At 48.7% G+C, this 25,282-nt stretch overlaps 1 protein-coding gene across 2 annotated transcripts in view; it reads left to right on the plus strand.

Annotated features, from left to right (window-relative positions):
• Positions 1-3,503: 3,503 nt before the first annotated feature.
• The window catches only part of XKR6 (XK related 6), a 166,241-nt gene continuing 144,462 nt past the window's right edge, over positions 3,504-25,282 (plus strand). The window contains exon 1 of one of the 2 annotated variants that reach the window (XM_005528792.3): positions 3,504-4,234. In XM_005528792.3, the coding sequence (XP_005528849.2) occupies positions 3,504-4,234 (731 nt within the window). The remainder of the gene's footprint in view (positions 4,235-25,282) is intronic. The other variant, XR_001331854.2, reaches the window with a different exon arrangement.

Consider the following 25,282-nt stretch of genomic DNA (forward strand, 5'->3'; position numbering starts at 1 on the left):
TGAGTGCATTATGATGGGAACCTGTGGGATCCTGTTGTGTCTGATCACACTATATAATATTATAAATAATACCAATTTTCTCCCTTTGGAGAACTTTGTGCCAGAGTTTCACTCCAAATGAAACTTGTCCACATCCAGGTGTGCAGCTGGTGCATCCACGTGGATTATGCCCAAAGCTTTGCTTTCTGCTCCCTTTCTTCTGTTTCTCTGCTATAGGAGTATCCAACCATTTCAAAACCAGCAGAATTTTTTTCAGACTTCACAAAACTTTTCAGCTCTTTTGGCATCACCCAGAAACACCAAATACACCCTTCCCAGATAGCCTGTTTAATATGAGAGTCCTCCCACTTTTTCTTCAAGATTAAATTATTTTTTCCTCCCTGAAAAAGCATTTTATCTGCACTTTATCTGCATTTTTCTACATTCTTGGAGCTGTTTCTTCTTTTTTTCCATGTTGAAATTTAGACTCTGCAAAGCAGCAACTTTTCCAGCCAGTTCTAGAGTACTGACATTCTCAGCCCTGATATTTTGACACAGTTTAAAGGAAAAAAAAAGGGAGAAAAGGTAGAATTCAAACTCCTACAGAAAGAGGCAGAAGCAGCCTCTGGAGAAGGAGCATCTGGAAAGAGTCTTATTGAATGGTGGGGAATAAAAACCACATGGAAAAGAGGAGATATTGTAACCTACAGAGGACAGCACAGGACAGCTCAGAAAAGATGGATATGATGAATGAACAGATGTGTAACATGGAATTGAGGGGAAAGGACCTGGAATTTGGCTTTCCTGGACTGCCAGTGGGTCCTTCGGTGGAACAGCTGCCTGGGGTGCAGCTCAGCTCCAGGCAGATCCCAAAAACAGGGCCAGAAGCTGCTTCCTCAGCCTGCCAGAGGTTTTCCAGCACAAGTACAGGCTGAGAAAAGCTGTGTCCCCCAAACTGGCTCTGGGAATGACAAAGAGCAGAAGCAGGGATGGAGAATCCCTGTGTTAGAAGGAGAAGGACAGAAAGACACCAAGGTGGGGGATTTGAGAAGGCAATAAGGTGATGTGAGATCGGGGTGCCAAGGTGTGCTTAGAGAGAGATTATTAACATTATCAACATTATCAACAGAGAATGGATCCCAGAAAGGTTTGGGTTGGAAGAGACCTTAAATCTCCTCCAGTGCCACTCACTGCCATGGATAGGTGCACCTTCCACTATCCCTGGTAATTCCAAGTCCCAACCAACCTGGCTTTGAACATTCCCAGGGATGAGGAAGCCGCAGCTCCAGCAGCCTCTGAGTACAGGAGAGGGACCTGTGGGATGGATTGAGAGAGGAGCCCCCCTTCCCCAGCACAACCATGGGAAGAGAGAAGGCAAAAAGAAATCCAGAGGAGGTCCCAGACCTGCCAGAGACCTGGGAGCTGCTGGAGATGGGAAGGTGGAAAGCAGCCCAGCCTGGCTGAGGATGAACTCAGTGGTGATGCTGGGATTTGAGGCTGAGCAGGTGACAGGGACAGGGCAGTTGACACAGGACTGGGGAGCTGATTTGGGAGCAGGATGGGGTCAGCACAAAGGGGTTCCATCTGAGGCTGGTCTGGGGAATGGTGGTATCAGCACTTGGGCCTTGGGGGAGGAAGCACAGTGGAACTTTCTGAGTGTCCAGAGGAGAGCCAGGAAGAGGGTGAAGGGTCTCAGGGGCCGTAGGAAGAGACAATAATGTCACTGGGTTTGTTCAGCTGGAGGAGACGGAGCTCAGACTTCACTGGGGGCTGCAGCTCCTCCCGAGGGGCAGCTCCCATCTCTGCTCCCAGTGACAGGGGCAGGACCCAGGAAAGGGCTGGAGCTGTGTCAGGGGAATTTGGGATGAATATCAGGGAAAGGTTCTTCCCCCAGGGGTGGTTGGGCACTGAACACACACCCCAGGGAATGGGCATGGTCCCAAGGCTCCCAGAGCTCCAGGAGCTCCAGCATGGACAATGCTCTCAGGCACAGGATGGGATAGTTGGGGTGTCCCATGCAAGGTCAGGTGTGGGACTTGTGTGTCCCTTCCAAATCAGAATATTTTATGATTCAGTGTAGGTTTTGTGATTTCAAGATGACTAAATAGATGGAACACCTCTCCTGTGAGGAAAGGCTGAGAGAACTGGGGTTGTTCAACCTGGAGAAGAGAACCCTGGGGAGATCTTAGAGGCCAGGTCTGATGTGGCTGGAGAGGAGGTTCAGATTGGACATCAGGAGGAATTTCTTCACAAAAAGGGTGATTAGACATTGGAACAGGCTGCCCAGTGAGACTGTGGAGTCACCATCCCTGGAGGTGTTCAAGGAATGACTGAACATGGCACTCAGCTCTCTGCTGTGGTTGACAAGGTGGTGTTTGGTCGTAGGTTGGACTCAATGATTTCAGGTGTGTTTTCCAACCTAAATGATTTTGTGATTCTGTGATTCTGTGATCTCAAGTTGTACCAGGGGAGGTTTAGACCAGATATTTGGAAAAAAATTCTTCATGGAAAGAGTGCTCAGGCAACGGAACAGGCTGCCCAAGGCAACCTGATGGTGGAACCTCTCTCTCTGGAGGTTTTCAAAACATGTGTAGATGTAGAACTTGGGGATGCAATTTAGGCATGATCATGTCCATGGGCTAACAGTTGGACTCGTTGATGCCAGAGGTATTTTCCAACCTAATTCTGTGATTCTGTAAGGGAGCTGGAAGAAAGCTGGAGAGGAACGTTGGACAAGGGCATGGAGCGACAGGACAAGGGTGAATGGTTTTGAGATGAAAGAGGGCAAGGCTAGATGGGATTTTAGGAAGAAATTCCTCCTTGTGGGGATTTTGAGACCTGTGAGGGCAAAGGCTGTCCACAGAATCACTGAATAAGCTGAGCTGGAAGGAACCCACAAGGATCATCCAGTCCAGCTGCTGGTCCTACACAGCAGAATCCCAAACAATCCCACGCTGTGCCCGAGAGCGTTGTCCAACTGCTCCTTGAGCTCTGTCAGGTTTGGTGCTGTGACCATTCCCTGAGGAGCTGTTCCAGCACCCAGCCACTCTCTGGGATTAGAACCTTTTCCCAGTATCCATCCTAACCTTGCCCTGCCACAACTCCAGGCCGTTCCCTCACTGCTGTCCCGGCTCAGCACAGAGCAGAGCCCAGCGCCCGCTCCTCCTCCTCCCCTCACGAGGAAGTTGCAGATCGCGGTGAGATCCCCCCTCAGCCTCCCCTTCTCCAGGCCTCATCCCTGCGAGTTCCCCGGCCCGGGTCGGACGGTGCACGGAGCATCCCGCCGCCGCGGCCGCTGTCCGTACCCGCGGCACGGGGCGGGGAAGGCGCCGCTCCCCCCGGTCCGCGCCGGCCCCGCCCCGCCCCCGCCGCCGGCCGCTGTCGCCGCCAGGCGGCCCCGGCCCGTCCCGCGCGCCGCGGAAGCGCCGCCCCCGGAAGCGGCGGGCGGGGGGAGCGGGCACCGGGGGGCAGAGCGAGCGAGCGCCCGGCGAACGGGCCGGGGACGCGGCGGCGGCGCCAGCAAGATGGCGCCCAAGTCGGATGGCGGCGGCGGCGGCGGCGGCGGCGGCGGGGGCGGCGGCTCCGCCCAGCTGCACAACCTGGACGAGGCGGCGGCGGCCACGGGCGGCGGCGTCGGGGCAGCGGCGGCCGAGGTGGCGGAGGAGCCGGGCGCAAGCAGCTCCTTGCACATCTGCCACTGCTGCAACACGTCGTCTTGCTACTGGGGCTGCCGGGGCGCCTGCCTGCGGAACCTCTTCGGGCGGGCCGCCGCCACCGCCGCCGCCGAGCCGCTGGCCCCGCGCCCCCCCGCCGCCGCCGCCGAAGGGCCGCCGGAGGGCGGCGAGGCGGCCGAGCGGCCGTGGCTGGACTGCCTGTGGATCGTGCTGGCGCTGCTGGTGCTGCTGGGGGATGTGGGCACGGACCTGTGGCTGGCGCTGCACCACTACGGCCGGCGGGACTACGTGTGGTGCGGCCTCACCCTGGCCTTCGTGCTGCTGCCCTCGGTGCTGGTGCAGATCCTGAGCTTCCGCTGGTTCGTGCAGGACTACACGGGCGGCGGGCTGGGCGCCGTGCAGGGGCTCAGCAGCCGCGGGCCGCCCATGATGGGGGGGACCGCGGGCCGGCGTGGGGGACCCGCCGGCGGGGTAGGAGGAGCCGGCGGCACCGCCACCCCCGGGGCGCAGCGCCTCTGCAGGATCTCCGTCTGGGTCTGGCAGTCCGTCATCCACCTGCTGCAGATGGGGCAGGTCTGGAGGTAAGGGGCGGCCGGGGAGTCCGCCGTGCCCCCGGCGGGGCGGGCGGCGCGCTGGGTCGGGGACCGCGGCCGCGGAGGGGCGGGAGCGGGGGCTGCGAGCGCCCGGTGCGAGGGGGATGCGGGGCACTGGCACATCCTGGCTGGAGGTGGACGGGGACAGTGTCACCTCCTGGTTTGAGATGGACGGGGACAGTGTCACCTCGCGGTCCAAGGTGGACGTGGGTCAGTGTCCCCTGTGGTCCAAGGTGGGTCAGTGTGCGCTGGCCGAGGTAGTTGTCAGCACCTGGTTTGATGCGGATGTGGGTGACTGTCAGCTCGTGGTCCAAGATGGGCATGGGTCGGTGTCACCCTCCTGTTTAAAATGGGTCACTTGTCCCCTGGATGAGGTGGGGAGCTCTCAGCTCGTGGTCCAAGGTGGACGTGGGTCAGTGTCACCTTGTGGTCCAAGGTGGATGTGGGTCAGTGTCCACCTCCTGGTTTGAGGTGGATCAGTGTCATCTCTTGGTTTAAACTGAGTCAGTGTCCCCTGCACAAGGTGGGGCAGATGGGGGTCAGTATCACCTCAGTGTGCTGAGGTGAGTCACTGTCCCCTAGCTGAGGTGGACCAGATGGCCATTGCTGTTACCTGATGGTTTGAGGCAGATGTGGGGCAGTGTCATCTGATGGCTTGAGGTGGATCACTGTCCCCTGGCTGAGATGGGACCAATGGGGGTCATTGTCACCTCATGATTTGAGGTGGACATGGGTCACTGTCCCTGGCTGAGGTGGGGCAGATGGGAGTTGTTGTCAGCTTGTGGTCTGAGATGGACGTGGCTCAGTGTGGTGATGGTCAGTGCGGTGCTCCCCACGTGGAGATGGAGGGGAGATTTGGGGGTTACTCCAACTTTGAATGAGAAGAGACCCAAAGGGAGGAGCGATTCCCACAAAATGAGCCTGGGGGGCTGAGGTGGGGGACATGGGGGTCATTGTCACCTTATGGTCTGAGGTGGACCCTTGCCAGTGCTCCCCACGGTGGAAGGGGTGTCAAGGTCCCCGTTGTGCTGAGAGGACATCTGAGGGGAAAAGAAGTTCCCCCAAAATGTGTTTGTGGGGCTGAGGTGGGAGGAGTGGGGTTGGTTGGCACAAGCAGGACATGAGATGGTACTCCCCAGGTGGAGATTTGGGGTGACCTCTTCTTCACTGAGAAGAGCCCCAAAGGAGAAAAGATGCCCCCCCAAATGAGCATGTGGGGCTGTGGAGAGGGGAATAGGACTACTGTCACTTCACATCTTGGAGGGGACACAGTTCTGTGCCCCCCATGGTGTGGGATGGAAGGGATTCTAGCTCCGTGGGAATGAAATGGTGCTTCATAGACATGGGGCAGGATGGGGAAGGGGGGCTTGAGAGCTGCTCTTCCCTTCAGGACAAGCTGGGGGTGACCCTGGCAGTGGCAGCACTGCAGAGGGAGGTCCTGTGGCCCTGGGGGTACTCACCCCACCACCCTCCTCCTGGGGCCAAGGGGTAGCCAGGAAAAGACCCGATGGAATGCAGGGGCTGCTCCAGAGAGGGTCTGCGGGGAGATGGACCCGTGGCTGCCAAGCACTGGGACGTGCTGGTTCCAGAGGGTTGATGTCCTCCTGGCACAGATCCCGGAGGGATGAGGGGTGAGGGTCTCATCTATCCCCCCAGAGCCTTTCCCCAGCTAGTGGAGCGGGAGCTGCTGGCTCGCCGACTCCCCCTGAACCGAAGGAGCGGGTGCTGGGAGTGGAAAAACGCATCGTGATGCCTCGGCTGTGGCTTTGGAGAAAGGAGAAAGCTCCTCGGTGGGGACGGCGGCGGTGGGGCTGCTGGTGTGAGCCTGAAGGTCAGGGATAAGGGACTGTTCCCTGCCGGAGGGAGAGGTCCTGGGGTGGAGGAGATGCCGGCCGGAGGACGGGTCTGGGAAGCGACCTCGGGCTCGGCAGGAATTAAAAATCATCTTCCAGTGCGAGCTGGAAATTACGTTATCCTTCCCAAAAAGAGAGGTGGGAGGAGGCAGGGAGGGATTCTCCAGGATGAAAGCCTGTGGATGCAAACACTGCCACAGAGATGTCGGGCTCTCAGAAAGAGGTGGTGTAAGGACAGCTGTAAAAACCCGGCTTGGCCCAGCATCCTCTGAGCTGGGGCGTGGGTTGGTAACGTGGAAGGGGTGTGAGATTTGGGATAGGGGCATAGGAACACCTCTGGGTTGTGTCACGGGGTGGTGGCTGCACCCTCTCCACCCCATGGATGGGTCAGGCTGTAGGGAAGAGGCTCTAGATGGGGGTCACTTGGCGTTTGGCGTTTTAAAATAATCCTTAGGGATCAAAGATTTTTATTTTCCCAATTTTTTTTGAAGAAGCCGCGGGGGTGGAGGGGAGGGGATCTGCGTGGGAAGGGTGCATGAGATGTGTACGTACGAAATAAGCCCAAGCAATCATGCAGTGCAACAGCAAATACATACTTCTGCATCTTCAATGTCATTTGTGCAACGTTCAAAGCACATTTGTTCTCAACTTCTGCTTGGGGGTTTATTCTATTTTTATGGGTTTTTTACAGGCGGGATTTGGGCTGGGGGGTGGCGGGAGGGGGATGTCTGCGGGTGGTGCGTGCGAGGATAATGAATTGGTCCGCGACCCTTTCTGCTTCTTTCCCTGAAACTCCCAAGTGCTGATCCCATCAGCAAAAGCAGTTCTCAATGCAGATGCTCCTCTGGCAAGTTGGATTTTTCCTTTCTTGGAGTCAGGCAGAAGAAATGATTGTGTTTTAGCTGTGCACAAACACCCCATGCCATGGCACGCTCGAGTGAGCATGTGGGGAGAGGAATGCTGAAGGGATGCAGACAGGGACAGAGGGGGTGCATGTGGGGGGCTGATTTTTTGAGTAATAGGAAGAAACAAAGCTCAAGTTGCCCAGACTTTTCCCTGCTCTGCTAATGCAGAGGAAAACATTTGCTTCTGAGATCGTGCAGGGCTGGGAATGCCAAAGGGAACTGACAAGGGGTGCTGCAGCCCGGATAACGTTAGGTGAAATCAGGGAGCTTTCTCTCCTGTTGATCTCTAATCCCACCAGCACCCAGCTCCCACTCTTTAAGGCACGCTGGACAGCGTGGAGCCAACTCCCAATATCTGACCAGAGCCAGAATTAACTTCCTGGGATCTGTGGAGCAGCCTCCACAAGGGTGTCTTTTTGCATTCCCACTACAGCTATTGCCAACGCCATTAAAATTAATCTCAGATGCGGTGATGGGACTAATACTGGAACACACTGGTTTGGCCGCCTTTGCCTGTGGCGCAATCGCTGCGTGCTGGGGAGAAGTTTAGACGTGGGGATGGAGGAGGAAAAGCTAGGACAGCGTAAGTTCAGTGCGTAATGCTCCGAGCCCGGTTTCCTGAGGGATCACAGATCCGCGCTGCCGCTGCATGGAGCGTAATCGGGATCGTACCTTACGTAGGGGATGTCGTGGGTGTTGCTCAGCAGCTGGGAGAGAAATCGTGGAGAATTGGAGGGGGGCAGGTTGGAGTAGTACAGGAATTCTCATCCTGAATACGTTAGGTAAATCTGTGTTTGGATTTTCAGGGATGACACAATTCCTGTGGTAGCTTCTTCTCGTAAATACTGGGAAGGCTCGCCTATAAGATTGTGAATAAATAGCATTTTATGGCAGAAATATAAATATACATCGGGACCTTATTTTAGCAAGGCTGTCTCTTCATTTTGTCAGGATTGTGGGAGAAGGAGCTTGTTTTGGAGCAGTCTGGATGGGGGCTTTGTCTGTTTGTGTTGTATTCAGAGGGTGGATCGTGACTAGGCAGGAGGGCTGAGGGGGCAGTGCGAGTGCTGAGGGGGGGCTTTGTGATATTCCTGGGGTTTTTCTGGTTTTTTTTTTAGTTCAGCTGGGATCTGAAGGATGTGTTAATACTGTCTGTCTATAGTGGCTGTTGGAAAAATAGTAAAAACATACGTTTGTTTATAAATATATATTTTTTGAATTCTTGCTGGAAGTAGTCTGTTCTCAAACGGATGCCAGTACTCTGATCTGCAATGCCATTCCCACCAATAAAGCTCAGCTCCTGGGGTTTTTACCTTCATAAACCTACACTATTCACCTTTCCTCTCAATTCTTAGATTGTCTTGAGGACTTGGACAATTCATCCAGACTATCCAAAAAGTGAAGGATGCCAGTTGGGGCACATTATGCTCATTATAGAGGTGCTGCAGTGCAAGCTGCCAAGGGCTGTTCCTTGAGGAGGGATGCTGTGGTTTTGCTGGAAACATGATGAAGACAGGGCTGTTGCTTTTGCTGGAGTTGCTCAGCCGTGTAAATTCAGAAGAAGTAGAAGTTTTGGTATCTCGAGTAGTTGCACAGGTTATATGAATGACAGGAGTGAACTTCCCTGTCTGATGTACCTTTCCTTAACCTCTGCTGGAAGTGGGTTACTGGGTCATGGATGCTGCCCTGGAGTAGGGGCTTTAGAGTGGAAAGTCCGATCCCTTGCGTTGCGCCGTGCTATTAAAGCAAACATTATTGGATTCCATTGGATTAACGGGATGTGGAGCTGAGCTAAAATGAATGCTGACCAGCTGGAAATCTCTGTTAAACTATCAGTGATGGTGAGTTTTGGGACATGAATTTGCTCTGTTTATGTGGTTTGTTATTAAAACAGATTTGAATGCAGATCTAGGAGAAAAACATTCTGTACAAGAAACCCCAGCAAACCACAACAACCCTTGTCAGTGTTGTGACATTAAAATTTGTCTTGTGTATGTACATGGTGAGAAATCCCTAATTTAGGCGGAGAGTTGGCATCTTTTTTATTAGTGGAAAGACCAAATCTGTGAGCTGTTCGTCTTCACAGGTGGAAGGATGAATCAATGGGCTGAAATGGAATATGTGGCATTTAATGACTTTGTGTTGAGTGGGTTCAGGCTCTCCTAAAATACTTTGTCTGGGATGAACTTTGTGAGTTAGAGACACATTATTTCGGGTAGTTTAGAAATACAGGCAGCTACAACTCTGAAGTTCTCTGCCCAAATCCCTCAAAGTGGGAGCCATCTGCTTGTCAAACAGCAGATGAACCAGAAGCTGCTGACCTAATGCTGCCTCCTTGTCTTGGTTTGGAATGTTCAGCTCTGTAGAGCTTTTCTGTAAATTTACTGCCTTCCCTGGCACGTTGGAATATTTCTTTCAGCTTTTTCTGGTTAGCTTGTCTGGCAGCTGAGTTTTTCCTTTTAGCCAAGTTTTAACAGCTTGCTTTTATAGTATGGAGTTTTGTCAGCTTTTGACAAGTTGGCAGAGGGAAGACATTCTGGGATAGATGATAAATATGTTCTCCCTACAAAATCAGGTCTGGGGTATAACTTTTTATATTTTTTTCCAGCGAGGTTGTTCTCCTTTGCAAAAAACTTACCCATTCCACCCCCATTTCTGCAGGATCTTCATAAGGAAGTGCTGGGCTGGGGGTGTAGAGGTCCAACAACATCTACAGAGCATGTAGGTTGCAAGAGAGTTGCAAGAGTATATATTACTATATAATAGTAATAATAATAGTAATGATAATAGTAATAATAATGATGATGATGATAATAATAATAACAATAATAATAATAATAATAATAATAATAATAATAGTAACGATGGGAAGAGGGCTTTATCCCTTGAGTGGGGTCTCCATGGGTGGTGGGTGGTGGTGATGCTTTGTGTCTTGTTGAGTGGTTCCCACTAGAGGGGGTCCAACCACAGACGTTGGAGCGGATCTGCTGGGCCAGCCTTGGGAGGGCAGAGATTTCTCCAGATCTTTCCTTGGGAGAAGTAATAACCTGCCCTGACCTGCTGGGAACTCCCCTTTCCATTTGACCCAGTGTTTCTGTAGAGACAGCATGGCTTGGGGAGGTGGGGAGTGGGATTTAGAGGAGAAACTGGAGTTTGGTTTGCTCTTGGAAGCTGTTGAGGAAGAGCTACATGGTGCCCTGTGGCTGGGCAGTGACAGCAGCTCATCACCCCCCCTGCCCTGGTTTTTGGGGAGTAGGAAAGGGAAGCAGAACTTCTTGGGTGACCTGACTTAGTTCTTACTGGAACCAGCAAAAAATTTCCATGGCTTTCAAGGTGAAGACACCATTGCAAGTTATTTTGGGTACAGCATCTCCAGGAGTCCAAAAACTGGAAGGGAACCCAACTGCTTTGAAATTAGGTTGCAGGCTGCTTTCCTAAATTCTGCCATCCATGTGATCCTTGACCACAACATCCCTTTTCAGCTGTTCAAGCTGAACTCCAGGAAAAAAAACAGCTGTTTGTTTTTTTCCCACTCTCCCTATGGTTTTATCTCCAATGCCAGTGGCAGCCTGACAGTGGCTTTCCTGGTGGAGGGGAGGCAGGGTGCCAAGGGAAGGAGGAAAGATGGCTCATGATTTTTTGTGCGTTAAAATTCCAGGCTCTGTATTTTCCACCTTTCCAGACACTTCCATTTTGCTTTCAGCTGCACTGAGCCAGCTTTATTCCTTGCAGTGGTTCTCCTCTCCGAACAAATGTAGGTTATTCAGGGAGCATTTCTTTTAATGAAAAGGATGGAGGAAGAGCTGATGGTGATAAAGTATCTCTTTGGAGGAGAGCTGCCTGCTCTGCCTTGAGACTGCAAGGAGCAGAAATGGGACGTCAAACATGTAATTTTCCTTAGGGAACGAAGGTGAGCCTGTGGAGAAGTCTGGATCCCTCACACAACTTCACTCTGTACTCATTTTGCTTTATTTCCCTTGAATCCTGACTTGATTTTTAGCACCTGACTGTAGTGAAAATCAGCAGTAGTACAAGGCAGTGTTTTAACACCTGGAAGCTTTTAGGAAGGAGGAATTGTGAGTCAGAGTAAGGTTTTGCTAGAGAGAAAATTAAATTGTAATTAAAGGCGTAAGCAAAGAACATGTGCCAAATATTGTCACTTCATTGACCCACCTTCTTCTGATGCGCTGGGATTCAGAATGATGGCCAAGTCTACTGTGATGCTTTGGGGCACTGAGATGCTATTCCAAACAGGATCCCAAGAAAATGGGGAAAGAGCTTTCCAGGGGAGGAGGATCTTTAGAAAATCCTCCAGCCTAGCAGCAGTCTGATGGAGGGAGGAACACCTTGTATTTTTAACCCTGTGGAGCAGAATTGCTTGATCTTTGCAGGGCAGAACATCAGGCGCATCCCATATCCTTTGGGCTGTAGTGTCAAGGATGCTCCCAAAATCTTCTGGATTGTGGGACTGAGCATTTAGTTTGTCCCAGGAGCAGCCCATTGCATCTCTCCATGGATGGATTTTTATTTTTATATTGTCACTCTCTCCAGTTGGGTTTTCAATTTCCATTTTCTACCACCCTGTACTCCAGTTGCAGCCTGTGTTTGGTTATATGGAAATGCTGTAGCAGAGGAACCACATTTACAGTGCTGGAAAGGAGTCTAAGGAGTTACTGTGGAACAAATTTTACGGGTGGATTTCTGTTATTTCAGTATAAATGGATGTTTTATTCCTTTCTTCCATATCTTGAACCAGGAACAAAATCAAATTTTGGCCAAGAGACAAAAAAATGGAGCAAAAGGCCATTTCAAATGTGTCCCCAAAACTATAATGGGACCTGAAGACTGTGCTGCACCTCACACCTCCTTTTTTTGGAAATCTATGAGAGCTCAGGTTCACCTCTGAAATATTCACAGTCTGTCCTTAAGTGACTTCAGCTGCACAGAAGATCTTTTGCAGAATTGGCAGCTTTGTTGAAACCTTCTGTGTTCAAGCCCAGAGCCTTTATCATGACCTCCTCTTCCTCTGCTCCGTTCTGATTTGGTTTACCTGCAGCAGGATTTGGCTGCAGGTAAATATCCCTGTGTTATCATGGAACAGAATCATGTCATGGAATGGTTTGGGTTGGAAGGGACCTTAAAACTCATCTCATTCCAACCCCCTGCCATGGGGAGGGACACCTTCCACTGTCCCAGGTTGCTCCAAGCCCTGTCCAGCCTGGCTTTGGACACTTCCAGGGATCCAGGGGTAGCCTCAACTTCTCTGGGCACCCTGTGCCAGGGCCTCACCACCCTCACAGGAAAGAATTTCTTCCCCATGTGTAACCTAAATCTCTCTTCTGGTTTAAAACCATTCCCACTTGTCCAATCACTATCTGTCCATGTAAAAAGTCACTCTCCCTCTCTTTTATGCACCCCCTTTGTACATGATGGACTGAGGGAATAGGTGTCCCGGAACCCCATGGGAAATAGGACTAAGAGAGAATCTCTCCTAAATGTTGCCTCAGTGCCCTGTAGATGGTCAGTGAATGGGCACTAGGAAAATCAATCCTGTTGTGAATGGGTCTAAATGGACACTGCAGAGGTCTCAGCTCATGCTGGAAAACTCCTGTCGGCTGCTGAGCTATGTCACCTTTTCTGCCTTCACAGGTCTGCTTGATGTGGAAGAAGTTTCCCATAAAACCCCCACCATTTTGGCAGAACTCTTACTAAAAACTCCTCAGGAGCCATGATGCGAAAGGCTCTGGCAGCTGGAGCTGTCTTTATCACTTCACTAATTAAACCTGTGGGAAGAACCCAAACCTGAGTGAGGGAGGATCATGTCCAGCTGCCAGAACCTCCCTCAGATCATGGGGTTCTGTGGGGTTTTCTGTAGGGCACAGAGCAGGATCGTGTTTTGATTCTGTGACAGACATCACAACTCTCCAGAAAAATCCAGGAGAGATGAGCTCCCCCATCCTTTCAGTATCATCAGGATCATCTCCTAAAGAAGGGACATGTCCAGTATCCCTGTGAGTTTAAAGAGTTCCAGTCTCTGGGAAAATCACAATTCTCCCCTTTTCTCTTGTGAAAAAAGATCTGTTCAACTCCTCATGCTTGGATCCCTCACACAGGCAGCCCTGGATGACAGGATGGCAGGAATACGTTGCCTGATCTACCAAACACAGAAGACAGCAGTAAAGCACCAGGAGTGGTTTTGAGTTTGGGATTGGAATTCATCCCAGTTATGTCTAAGCGAGGGAAAAAAGAGCAACGGAGGCCGATGTTGTTGAAGTAAAAATTGTAAAGAGTGGTATAAGCAGAAGGCATTTAAATAATGTAAACAGTCTGGCATGGGAGGAAGGATGGGAGGCATTCCAGAAACAAAGGGAAAATAGTTTTAAAACATGGCTAAAAATACAGCAACTCTTGAATTCCAGAGATTATCTCAATTAGCACTTTTTCAATATATCTTTACAACAGAATTGTAGGAGTTCACAAAAGATAATGGAGGCTATGAGATACGGAGAAGTGATATTAATTTGTTTAATTAAAAGGATGAAGGGCTCCCTAAAATAAGATTCACTTATCTTCTGTCGCAGGGAAGAGTGAGGTTATATTCGGAAAACTGCAGCTCATGGCACAGTAGTGTGGAGAAAGCATGGAGAGAGCCAAGGCTGGGAGGAAGAGCCCCTTCTTCAGCCTCAGCAGTTCCTTGCTCAGTGACTTTCAATAGCAAATCCCTTCCCATGGGATTTATGTGCTATTAGAGCAAAATGGGATGATTTTACATTTCCAAGAGGATTTTGTTTGATGTTCAGGGAGCAGGAATTGGACGTTTTCATCCAACAGAAAATCAAATACTCAGACATCAGAGCTGTGAGGGGCAGGCAAACATGGTTTAAGCTGGGTATCTGTGTGTGTGGAGCTGTGCATGGATGTGCTTGATGTCCTCTGGCTCCCAAGGTGTGTGGCACACATCAGAATTCATGTCCAGACTCAGCACTGCGTGTCCATCCCTTGGAATGGGGGAGAAGCATGCATGGATATCCAGCTGGAAGTGTAGGGGGAGACCATAGGGGCCAGGGAGGAGAGAAGACCCTCATGCAGATCTAAATTAAATTAACCCCCCTGGATGTATATTAATATGTTAAGTAGCACTAAGCTCTGTATCCCAGCTCAGCAATATTTTGAGGCACTTTATTGCTTTAATGGAGGGATAAAATAGAACCTGCAATTATAGTAATTTTTTCTAATTGAATATTTTGCTTTATTCTTTCCCTTTCAAAGCATGACTGTAAGTACCAGCCTTCATAAAGCTTTGGAAATATTTATACTTTCCCTCTCTGGCAATGGGTGTAAATATGCTTTTTCTTGGGCAGACTGTTTGGGTCCCTCATGGATGAGGAGCAGAACAGCTCTGGAGAGCAGTGGGCAATGCACCTTCCTCTGCTCCTTTTAATAATGGAATTCTGGGATGGTTTGAGTTCAAAGGGACGAAGGATCATCCAGTTCTAACCCCTTTCCATGGGCAAGGGCACCTTCCTCTATCCCAGGCTGCTCCAAGCCCCATCCAGCCTGCCCTTGGACACTTCCAGGGATCCAGGGGCTGCCACAGCTTCTCTGGGCAACCTGTGCCAGGGCCTCCCCACCCTCACAGGGAAGACTTTTTTTTCCCCAATATCCACTCTAACTCTGCTGTCTTTCAGTTTAAAGCTGGGAAACACTTGTTTCCCATCAGTGGGGAGGGGGGAATGTGATGTTACACTCTCAGTGGTTTTTGTCATCTTGTGAATGTCAGGTGTCTTTTTGATTAATTTCCTGTCTGTGCAGGGTAGTGGACAATAGCAGCTGTTATTCCCTGGCCATGTTCTGTGCAAGCAGATGAGATCCTTGTTTTCTGCCACCTAAACTAAGTTTGGGGAAGAGGACAGGGATCCTCCTTCAGGATCCTGCTGGAGCAAGATGGAGATGGTAGAGGCAGAAGCTGAAGGGCAGAGTCCTTGTCCAAAACCATCCAGGTGGGGCAGTGGTGCTGACAACAGGGACAACAGGGGATTAAACTGGAAAGCTGATGGTATAATTGGGTGTCAGTTGAGTTTTCTGAAGTGGCCATTTTCAGTGGTAGCTCTTCAAACCCAAGTTCCTCCCTCCAGCTCAAGCCTCAAGCAGGCAGCAAAATGCAGCTAAATTAACATAATAATTGCGTTGTGCATTCCGTGTGCAGAATCTCGGTTTAAAGAGGGAGATTTGCTGATACTCCCTCCATGTGATGGGATGCTATCAGTTGGAGGCTGTTGCAGTAGCTGTCTCCTCATCTAAAGGGGACTTTTGATCCAATAAACTGCTTATCTCGTGTAGTTGTCCTTTCATCTAGCGTGGGTGGTGTGTGACGGCTGATGGAAGGCGCAGTATTGTGGCTCATTTATGAATATTAATTAGAAATGGAAATAATTTGGAGCAGCGTGCACCGACGACTCTCCGAGCACTGCCGGCTGCAGAAATCCATCAGTTCCTCCCTCGTGGAAGACTCACAAATTCAGGGAAGGCGTTCACGTTGGGGTGTGAAGTCACCAGACGGAGTCTGTCACGCCGACACGTCAGGGATGCGGCGGGAGGTTGTCTCGGGGCTTTATTTCCCGGCGTTTGTTACGGCTGGGCTGGGGAAGGAACGATTTCCTTGGGAAAAGCTGCAGCAGCGCCTTGCCAAGTCATGTGCATCGGAGCCAGGGCCGGAGCTGGAGGTCGAGGCTGTGCCTGGGCACGTGGCTGTGCCGAAAGGCAGCGCGATAAGGCTTCGGCGCCCTTGTTTGAGTGAAGGACACACTTTGCTCCTGAATGCTTAATCTTACCTTAGTCCTTGTCACTCCGGGCCCGCTGTCACACGCTGACGTAAATGCATCGTGCCACTGACGCCGGGAAAGGCTCCAGCCCCAAATGTGATGCAGCTCACTCTGGGATGATACCAGAGCCCTTCAGGAAATCTCAGAATGGTTTGGGCTGGAAGGGACCTTAAAGATCATATCATTCCAGCCCCTTGCCATGGGCAGGGACACTTTTCCACTTTTGTGGTTCCATCTCAAAGTCCAACCTTTGATCAAGGATAGAGCCCTTTTCTCATCTCACTTGCCAGGAACTCATCCTCAGTGGCCACATCTCTTGGGAGCTTGGTGGGGGCAGGATTTGCCCTCTGGCCCTGAGATGGGCTGGCACAGCGTGGCTGTTTCTGTCACATTAAGCTTTCTTAGCTTTTGGGAGAAGGTGGCTGCCTGCAGAATGCCAGCTGGGAATGGTTCTGGTGGTGCTTCCTGAGGTTCCTGCTTGTAGGTCCCAGGGATGATTCTGTGCTGGTTGTGCCTTGAAGGCACCAGCGTTCCTGCCTGGTAGACAAGCAGGAGCCCAGAAGGATGCAGTACATCAGAAGGAAAATGTTCCCATTACTTAAGGTTAGTTTTTGTTTCCTTATGAGAATGTGGGCTTGTTTTTCCAAGCTGATGATGATGTATCCAGCCTGTTGGAGTCTGCAGCAAAATCCCCTTCTAGCTTTTGGACATGGCCATCAAATTTACTGCTTTGGGACTGAATTTATTTTATAACTCCTGTGTGTGCACCAGTAGTGGAGGCCAGATCCCTTCATTAGATTAAATAGTCATTGTCATCTTTGGGAGTTATATTCAGTGGGCCACTTTGGAATTGGTGCTTAGGGGTGAATCCCAGGTGAGGAGAGCAAAGAAATGCCAAGATGTGTCATAAATCATGGAATGACAGATTGGTTTGTGTTGGAAAGGACCTTAAAGCTCATCCAGTTCCAGTCCTCTGGATGGGCAGGGACACCTTCCACTGTCCCAGGCTGCTCCAAGCCCTGTCCAGCCTGGCCTCAAACACTTCCAGGGAATTTAGCTGAGACCCAAATACTCGTGTCCTTGTGGACTCATCCTGCTCAGATGCTGGTGGGAGGAGGATGTGGTTTGTTGCTCCTGTAGTTTTCCAGAGTGCTTTGCTCTTCAGGGAGGACCCTCTGGGGTTAAACTGGGATCATCCCTGGGAGCTTAGGACATGCAGCGAGCCAAAAATGTGCACATCTGGGGTCACCCATCATCACCCAGACCCATCCCGACTCTAATTTGTGGGTTAATTTATTTTTAAAGCGAGCCAAGTAATTAACTGCTTTCCCTTAAAACTCCTCGGAGCCCTTCAAACCAGCGCTTTAAAAATGGGTTGATTATTCCGCCTTCTTCAAAGCGCGGGGTATTAGGAAAAGTCGTCTCCTGCAGGCACGATCCTCTGGCAGCCCAAGGCACTCCAGGGGTGCTGTGCCGTGTCACACACGCTCAGTGTCACAAATCACTCGCCTGTGAGTGCCACTTGCTCTAAGTGGGGCATGACGGCTGTCACAGGGCCGGCTCCGGCATCCGCACCTTCCCTTTGGAATTTGTTCCCTTCCCCTGGCATGGCTGGGCTTGGCTTCTTTGAACCAGCTCAGGCTTTGCTTTTCAGTCGTGAGCTTTAGATCTGGGATAATAAAACATCAAAGTAAACCAGATTGTTGTGGATACAGAAAAAAAAAGGGAAAAAAAAAATCAGGACACTCAGTAGGACTTCGGGGAGTAATAAATTTGTTCTATATTTAATCTCGTATTTATCGCAGTGTCAGTATGAGACCACTTCATTTTACTACTTTAACTGTAGCTAAGAATAACTGAATCCTTGAAATATTGAGAAAGTGGCTAATACCTGGTGGTAGCTGATGGGATCCAGCTTTAATAGTTATTGATTAGCTTCAAAAAGCTCCCAGTAATATCACATCTGAGCTACTGTATGTTGGGAGCTCAAATCCTATCAGTTATTTAAGATTAGAAGTAATTGTAGATTTGCAGCTTAATCATCCCTCAGTAGGTGAAGCCAGCTAGGACTTCAAGTGTCATTTATAATTTTGCAAAAACTTATGGTTGATCTGCCCCAGTTTTATTGTGGGAAAATCTTGGCATCCCTAAATTCTGATATTCTCCAGCATTTCCTTGGCTTGCTCTGAACTTGGTGTCTCTTTTCTCATGGGGATGCAAAGCCCAGTTTGAAATCTGTTTGTCGGCCAGTGAACACAAGGGATAAATGACCCCTGGAGGGTTGGTCTTAGTGTTTGGTCTTTTCTTATAATGCCACATATCTGAAAAGAGGTTGAAAAAACCCCACGTATCCTCCTAGGAAAATAAAAATTATCCCTAAGTAAGGGGAATCTCTTCCGTCCAGAAATTCAGGAGAGCAAAAAAATCAGATTAAACATTGCTTTTGAGTACTAAAACTCTGCCTGGGTAACCTGACATTTACCTGTGCCTCAGCAGTGCTTCAAAACAGCACCTTTAATGATGCTTTATTACCATTTGTGTTCTTACTCTTTGTTTTACTGCTCTGAAGTTTCATAATCCCATTTATCAAAACATTTGGGGTTTTGCTGTTTCTTTTCTCCCTGGTATGGCTTGTTGCACAATAAGAGCTTCATTAAAGGCTCTCATTATTTTTTTTTGGTTGTGATCAAGCTCTGCCTGCAACGAGCCACTGAATTTTCTGTTTGAGCACACAGATCTCCCTGTAATTCTCCTTTCACTGGGAACCTGCTCTTTGACATTCCTGGGAAGTGACCAATTTTTTATCAGCAAGGGCAAATTATTTCTAACCCTTTTATTTTTCTTGTTGATATTTTAGTGTGTTCTGAGAAGGAAAAAAAATGACAGTTTTTCCAATTTCCTACAATTGTCGGGAGCTGCGTAACTGCAGCGGAGAGTTTGAATTCAGGGGTTAAGTTGAATTTCTGGTGGCTTTGCCAACTTCTTTGCCTGGGACTGGATTATTTCCCCCTTTTTTTCAGAGGATTAGGGGATTTATTTGTGAAGCATCACTACTAACAAAGGTGTCTGAGGCACTGGGAGCGTCACACCTCCTCCATTTACTTTGAATGAATTGCTTTTGCCATCCTGAAACTGTTTTTTTGGGGGGAATGCTGAGGAAATCACACTTTTAATTTGGAACATATATTTTGGAACACTTCTGCAGAGGAATTTTAAGTAGGAATTGATGATATACTAAGTGAAAAATCATTATTTAGAGCCGATTCCCACATGGAATATGGGTCTCACTGGAGCAGAAAGCTTCTTTAAGGCCCCTGACTGCTGGAGGAGCCAGGCTGGGATTGGGGATTTGTGCCTGGTTGGGATCTGGTGCTGGGTCCTTCTTTGCTGCTCTGAGGCTCATAAAAGACCACAGCCCTAATTAAGAATGAAAATGCACATGTTTATGATCCCTTCCAACCCAAATCATTCCATGGTTCCATCATACTTAGAGTGGATATTCTGCCTAGCACTAGATCCTTATGGTCAGCAAAAAGGTCCTTGTCTTGCCCCCACTTTCCACTGGATATAGGATTAATTGGTTGTGTAAATTAACTGAGGACTAAGCTTCATTAGGCTGCCATTATCAGTGCATTTGTATTCTTCCTGTCCTAAATCCTCCATGAAAACATCTGTTAGTCACTCAAAATAGGAGTCTGCATTCTTAGGAACAATTTCACCATCATAAAACTGGAAATTTTTGCCGATCAGACTCCTTTGAATATACTTACTTCTCTTCCAGTCCTTTTTCCAAGCAGAAACTTTTCCATAGGATGCTGAATCTGTGTTAACTCTGAGGACAAGTTTGTGTTCTTGTTTGTGAGGCAGGTGGGACTCTGTGATACCTGTCAAGAGCTCTGAGATGAGGAGTGTCCCATCCTCCTCCCATGGCATTGCCCCTCATCTGTTTTATGCTCTTTACCCTTTTCCTGCCATTGGAGCATGTTCAACTTTTCACAGAATTCCTGAATTACAGAATCATTAAGGTTAGGAAAGACCTCCAAGATCACTGAGTCCAACCTGTGACCGATCCCCACCTTGTTCCCAGCCCAGAGCTCTGAGTGCCACGTCCAGACCTTCCTGGGACACCTCCAGGCATGGGGACTCCAAACCTCCCTGGGCAGCCCCTTCCAATGCCTGAGCGCCCTTCAGGGAAGAAATTCTTCCTGATGTTCAGCCTGAACCTTCCCTGGCACAACTTGAGGCTGTTCCCTCTCCTCCTGTCCCTGTTCCCTGGGAGCAGAGCCCGATCCCCCCGGCTGTCCCCTCCTGTCAGGGAGTTGTGCAGAGCCAGAAGGGCCCCCCTGAGCCTCCTTTTCTCCAGGCTGAGCCCCTTTCCCAGCTTCCTCAGCCATTCCTTATCTGACTAGTTCTCCAGACCCTTTCCCAGCTTGGAATGTATTGTTTTCTTCAGTATTGTTGAGGTTGGTTGAAGTGTTTTATTTGGATTCTTTCTTGTCCCCAAAGCCGGGGGTTCTGTGCAATCAGTGCCTTGAGTTGCTGTGGTCACTGTTGCTTTTAAACTGTCTCCAGGGCTGGGCTACTCACTGCATTTATGGAACTGAGTAGCAAAAACCCAGGAACTGCAACATTTTATTAACCACAGGATCAGAGAATCACTAAGCTTTAAAAAGCCCTCTAAGATCATCGAGTCCAGCAGTTCCTCCAGCACTGCCAAGGCCACCCCAACCCATGTCCCCAAGAGCCACATCCACACAGCTTTTAAGTTGTACCAGGGATGGTGACTCTGCTGTCCTGGGCAGCCCCTTCCAAAGCTTGACCACACTTTTGGTGAAGAATTAGTTAATTTCCAGTCTAAATCTCCCCTGGCACAACATGAGGCCATTTCTTCTCATCCTGTCACTTGTTATGTGGGAGAAGAGCCCGACCCCCACCTGTCCACAGCCTCCTGTCAGGTAGTTCAGGCTTCAGAGTTTCCTTTGATCCCAGAGTTTTCTTTGGATCACTTAAGAAATAAGATCCCTGTCTGAGGCTGACTCTCCCTGCCCTTCAAGCATCATCTGCTGGGGTTACCTCAGAAAGTTTCAGGTTTTTGAAGCTTTGGTACCTTTGGCTTTTTAATAAAAGACAAGATTCGTAGTAGAAATGCAACTTAGAGGCCTGACAAACCAAGGCTGGTTTTACTGAAATTGGTGTTACTGGATTTCATAAAAGCTTCCTCACAGGAGCAGGGAATGACCATGAAAATTCACCATCCCAGACATAAAATTTGCTCCCACATCCTTTTTCCCATGACTGTCATGATAACACAGAAATTATTTGCCCATTACAGGGTATCTATTACTCTTCCTAATCATAGGAATAGAACTAGGAAAAGAAATTCCTGCTTTAAACCTGCTGTTTACCCAGTTCTGTGGTGTAGCCGTTATTTCCCTTGATGTACCTTCCCATTCAGCCACAGCAGTGAAGTGTCAGACACATCTGAAACCTCTGGATTCAGTCAGCAGAGTCAGCTTTTGTCAGTTTATGATCTCACACTCTTTTCTTCCCCCCCACAGGAGTTCTGTTACCTGATAAAGTTGTATCTCTTTGGGTCAAACCAGTGGGATTATCTAAATGAGGCTGTCTGCTCCGCCGTCCTTCCCGACCCAGCTCTGCTCTGCCTTTGATGGGGGCCCTTCCTGGGGTGTCCTGCACTTGTTCCACCGTGCCTTTGGTGAATTACAGAAGTGACTTCACGTCCTGAATGGTTCAGGGCTCAGGGTGACAGGGATAACCAGCTTTTGTGCACAGCTCCCTGTGATCTGTAATAACTGCTGGAATTAAAGGAAGGAACCACAAAGCAGCAGCAATGTTTGGTGGTTTTAAAGTAGTTCTGATTTAAGCGTAAAATACCTTTTTTTTTTTTTTAAACTTTGTCAGTTACTGAAAACAGTTACTGAAAACAGTTCCCAATGCTTGAAAGAGCCTTTCTGGCAGTATAGGAAAGTACCTTCAGAGATCTCAGGCCAAAGCACTGTGCAGCTCATTATCTTCTTTCTGATGGTGAGCAGAAAAGAGCACAGCTGGCCCAGGAAAAGGGATTGGATCTGGGCAGGTACGTCCTGATTTTCCGCCATGTTCTCATGCCATCATCTGGCATTTGTGGCCTTAAAAGTTCCTGAGCAAGAGGTGGTGTGTGTTTAATATCCCCTGATGGATGCTTTAGTCCTTTGAGGGGTTTTGGAGCTTGGCAAAATTTTCTTTGTTTTTTTTCTTTTTAAATTTTGCTTTGCTTGGCGTCTCCTGGCACTTTTCATTAGGAAGATTCCCACATACAGATCTTTTAGTGGGAGGTTCCCTGCTTATGGCAGAGGGTTGGATCTGGATAATTTTCAAGGTCCTTTTCAACCCAAACCATTCTGTGATTCTGTGAATTCTGAGGGTTTGAAACTGTTTTCCTGCAGATATTTAGAATGGGACAATTACAGTTGTTTGGGGCTTTTTTTTGTTTGTTTTGTTTTTGTTTTGTTTTCATGCAGATTCCTCTGTGGAATAAGGATTGCTTGAGCTTTACACATAGTAAGTTATCCTGAAGAACTGAAACCAGCAGGGCGAGTTTCTACCCCTTGCAGAGATAGAAAATACCTGTGCAACAAAAACCTTTCCATAGATTAATTGTGGACACTATTTTTTAGTGAAGCAAGGTACTGAATATTCCAAAGTCATTTTTCTACTTTCAGTGTGGTGTCAGTGTTGACAGTTGGATTCAATGGTATTTTTATTGGGTAATTATGTTTTGTGTGTATTGGAGTTCAGGAATATGTGTAGAGAAAATACTCTTGTGCTGTCAGAATTTTTATAGTGTGTTATTTACTCTGCAGTCAAAGGGTATTTTAGTGAGAAGGATTTTACTGAATCATAGAATCCTGGGATGGTTTGGGTTGGAAAGAACCTTAAAGCTCCTCTAGTTGCAGCCCTCTGCCATGAGCAGGGACACCTTTCTAGAAGGTAAAATCGCATTTTAAAAATGCCTGTGCTCTCTACAGCTGGTGCACAGAGAGCTGAGCTGTGAAGAGCAGGAAGACCCAAGGAAGACAAGACCAAATCTTTTCTCCCACATGGGATGCTCATGCTGATGAACAGAGGTGATTTTACACCAGGGATGGCTTCAGCAGCAGAGCTCCTCTCTGTGATGAGTCATTACTTGTGGTTTCTCTCCTTTTGCTCATCTTTTACCACTTTGAGTAACTCCCCTCAGGCTCTGAGGAGAATTAGTCCCCACAGATTTCTCTGCAGCAGGTTGTGATCCCGGCTCTGAGATACACAGCAGGATTTGAGGAAAAATCCTGGAAGGGGGCAAGCACTGAGAAGGGAGTGTGCATTGCAAGGTTGGCTAAATATTTCCTGGGAGGGTACCAAGGGGTGTAATAGTAACTGATCTCAGAGAGGATGGTTTGAAAAGAACAGCTCCTGTCTGATTTCAGCCTCTGGATGATGTGGTTTGGTTTATGCCTTGGAGCTGGCAGTGGAGAAGGTGGAGAGCTGGTGGTTGAATTGAGGAATATCACTGCTTCAACAGGAGGCAGTGGGAAGTCTTGTGTGAAGTTCATCTGAGTTTGTAAGGGCAGGAGATGAACGGAAAAAGCAGTGGAATTCAGGATCACAGGAGTTTTCTGTGATTCTGCATTGTAGGAAGGAAAATTCCAAGCAGTTGCAGCCCTTTCATTCCATGCAGGTAATGGTATTTTCCCATTAAATTTATTTATTTTCTCATATCTTTATGATCTTTAGGATTATTCACAGAGGTTACTCAGTGCATAAAATTTGGATGTTTCTTCATACAATCATGGAATGGTTTGGGTTGGAAAGGACCTCAAAGCTCATCTCATTCCAGCCCCTGCCATGGGCAGGGACATCTGCCACTGTACCAGCCTGCTCCAAGCCTCATCCAGCCAGGCCTTGGACACTTCCAGGGATCCAGGGGCAGCCACAGCTTCTCTGGGCACCCTGTGCCAGGGCCTCCCCACCCTCCCAGGGTAGACCTTTTTTGCTGTCATCTAACTTACATCTCTCCTCTTTTAGTTTAAAACCATTCTTGTATCTCACCTGAAACATGAAGCCATGAGCTGCAGGTGCCTTCCCAGCCCTTTGGAGCACACAGACCCCAGCCCTGTGCTGCTAATCCACCACCTCTGCCTGAGCACTGAGCAGATCCCAGGGAGACTTTTCATCTCCAGCAGGATTGCAGGCCACAGACCTCGTGTTCTCCAGGATGTGAGCAGAGTGTAATATTGATTGGAATGCTTACTGTAGTTATTTATTGCCTTCATTAGCAGGGAGGAGATGAGAGACTATCACAGTGTATTAAGTTGTCCCAGAGACACCTGGATAGTAAATTATAAATAAACAGTCAACAGTGGAGTAGAACTGGTGGAAAGCTGGGATGGTCAATGTAAGGATCTACCAGCCAGGCTTTTTAAATCACTAATGTGCAGATTCAGCATAGTTATTGCTTCCTGTGCTGGTAATGCTGTTTGAAGGGGCTTAAGTGACTGGAGACGTGGTTTGACTGAGCTAATTGAAGTCCATCTCGAGATGCCTCTTCTCCTTTGCACAGCACTGGGACTTGGGATAGGTGTTTTCATAGGATTTCATCTGAGATAAACCCTCCAAAACTGCTGTTTTGCTGTAAACATACCCTTCACAACATAAACATAGGACACAGTCTTAAGAGCTGCGCCAAGGGAGGTATAGGTTGGATATTAGGAAAAAGTTTTTTACACAAAGGGTGATAAAGTATTGGGATAGTTTGCCTGGGGAGGTGGTGGAGTCACCATCTCTGGATGAGTTTAAAAAAGACTGGATGTGGCACTCGGTGCCATGGTCTAGGTGAGGTGTTAGGGCTGAGCTGGACTTGATATTGAAGGTCTCTTCCAACCCAGTGATTCTGTGATTCCAAGGAAGTGAAAGATTTAGCTAAAATGATAATATCCATGGGTTGATGATAGGCTGGAAAAGGGAGGTAAAAACCTGGGTAGAATAAGGGTAATTCCTTATGCTGCTCATTCTGTTTCCTTCCAGTTTACCACCAGATAAACCTTTGTTATCCTGAGGGAGATGACTCTGTGTGTGCTGGTATGGGATTGTAGCGTTTTTAACTTTACTGGTTATCATGGCTATCATGGTTAACTGTTGGAATCAATGATCTTACAGATCTTTTCCACCTTTAATGGTTCTATGATTCACCCAGCACTCAGCTTTTGCTGGAGCCTTTTGAACCCAGAGCCTGGCCAGAGCCCAGTACTGCAGCTGTGGGGCCTTATTATAGGAGAAAAATAAAACTTACATAGCCAAAGGGACCTCAGAAGAACCTCAGTGACAGAAGGACCGGTTGAAGACAGAGGAATTGAAAGTGGCCAGACTTTTTTGGTTGCTTTTATTTGTATTAACTATGAAAAATCCCCAACAAACCTA

This window comes from Pseudopodoces humilis, chromosome 3 (assembly GCF_049639895.1).
Source record: "Pseudopodoces humilis isolate 2021_Gansu_Grassland_sample_001 chromosome 3, ASM4963989v1, whole genome shotgun sequence".
Classification (NCBI taxonomy): Eukaryota; Metazoa; Chordata; class Aves; order Passeriformes; family Paridae; genus Pseudopodoces; species Pseudopodoces humilis.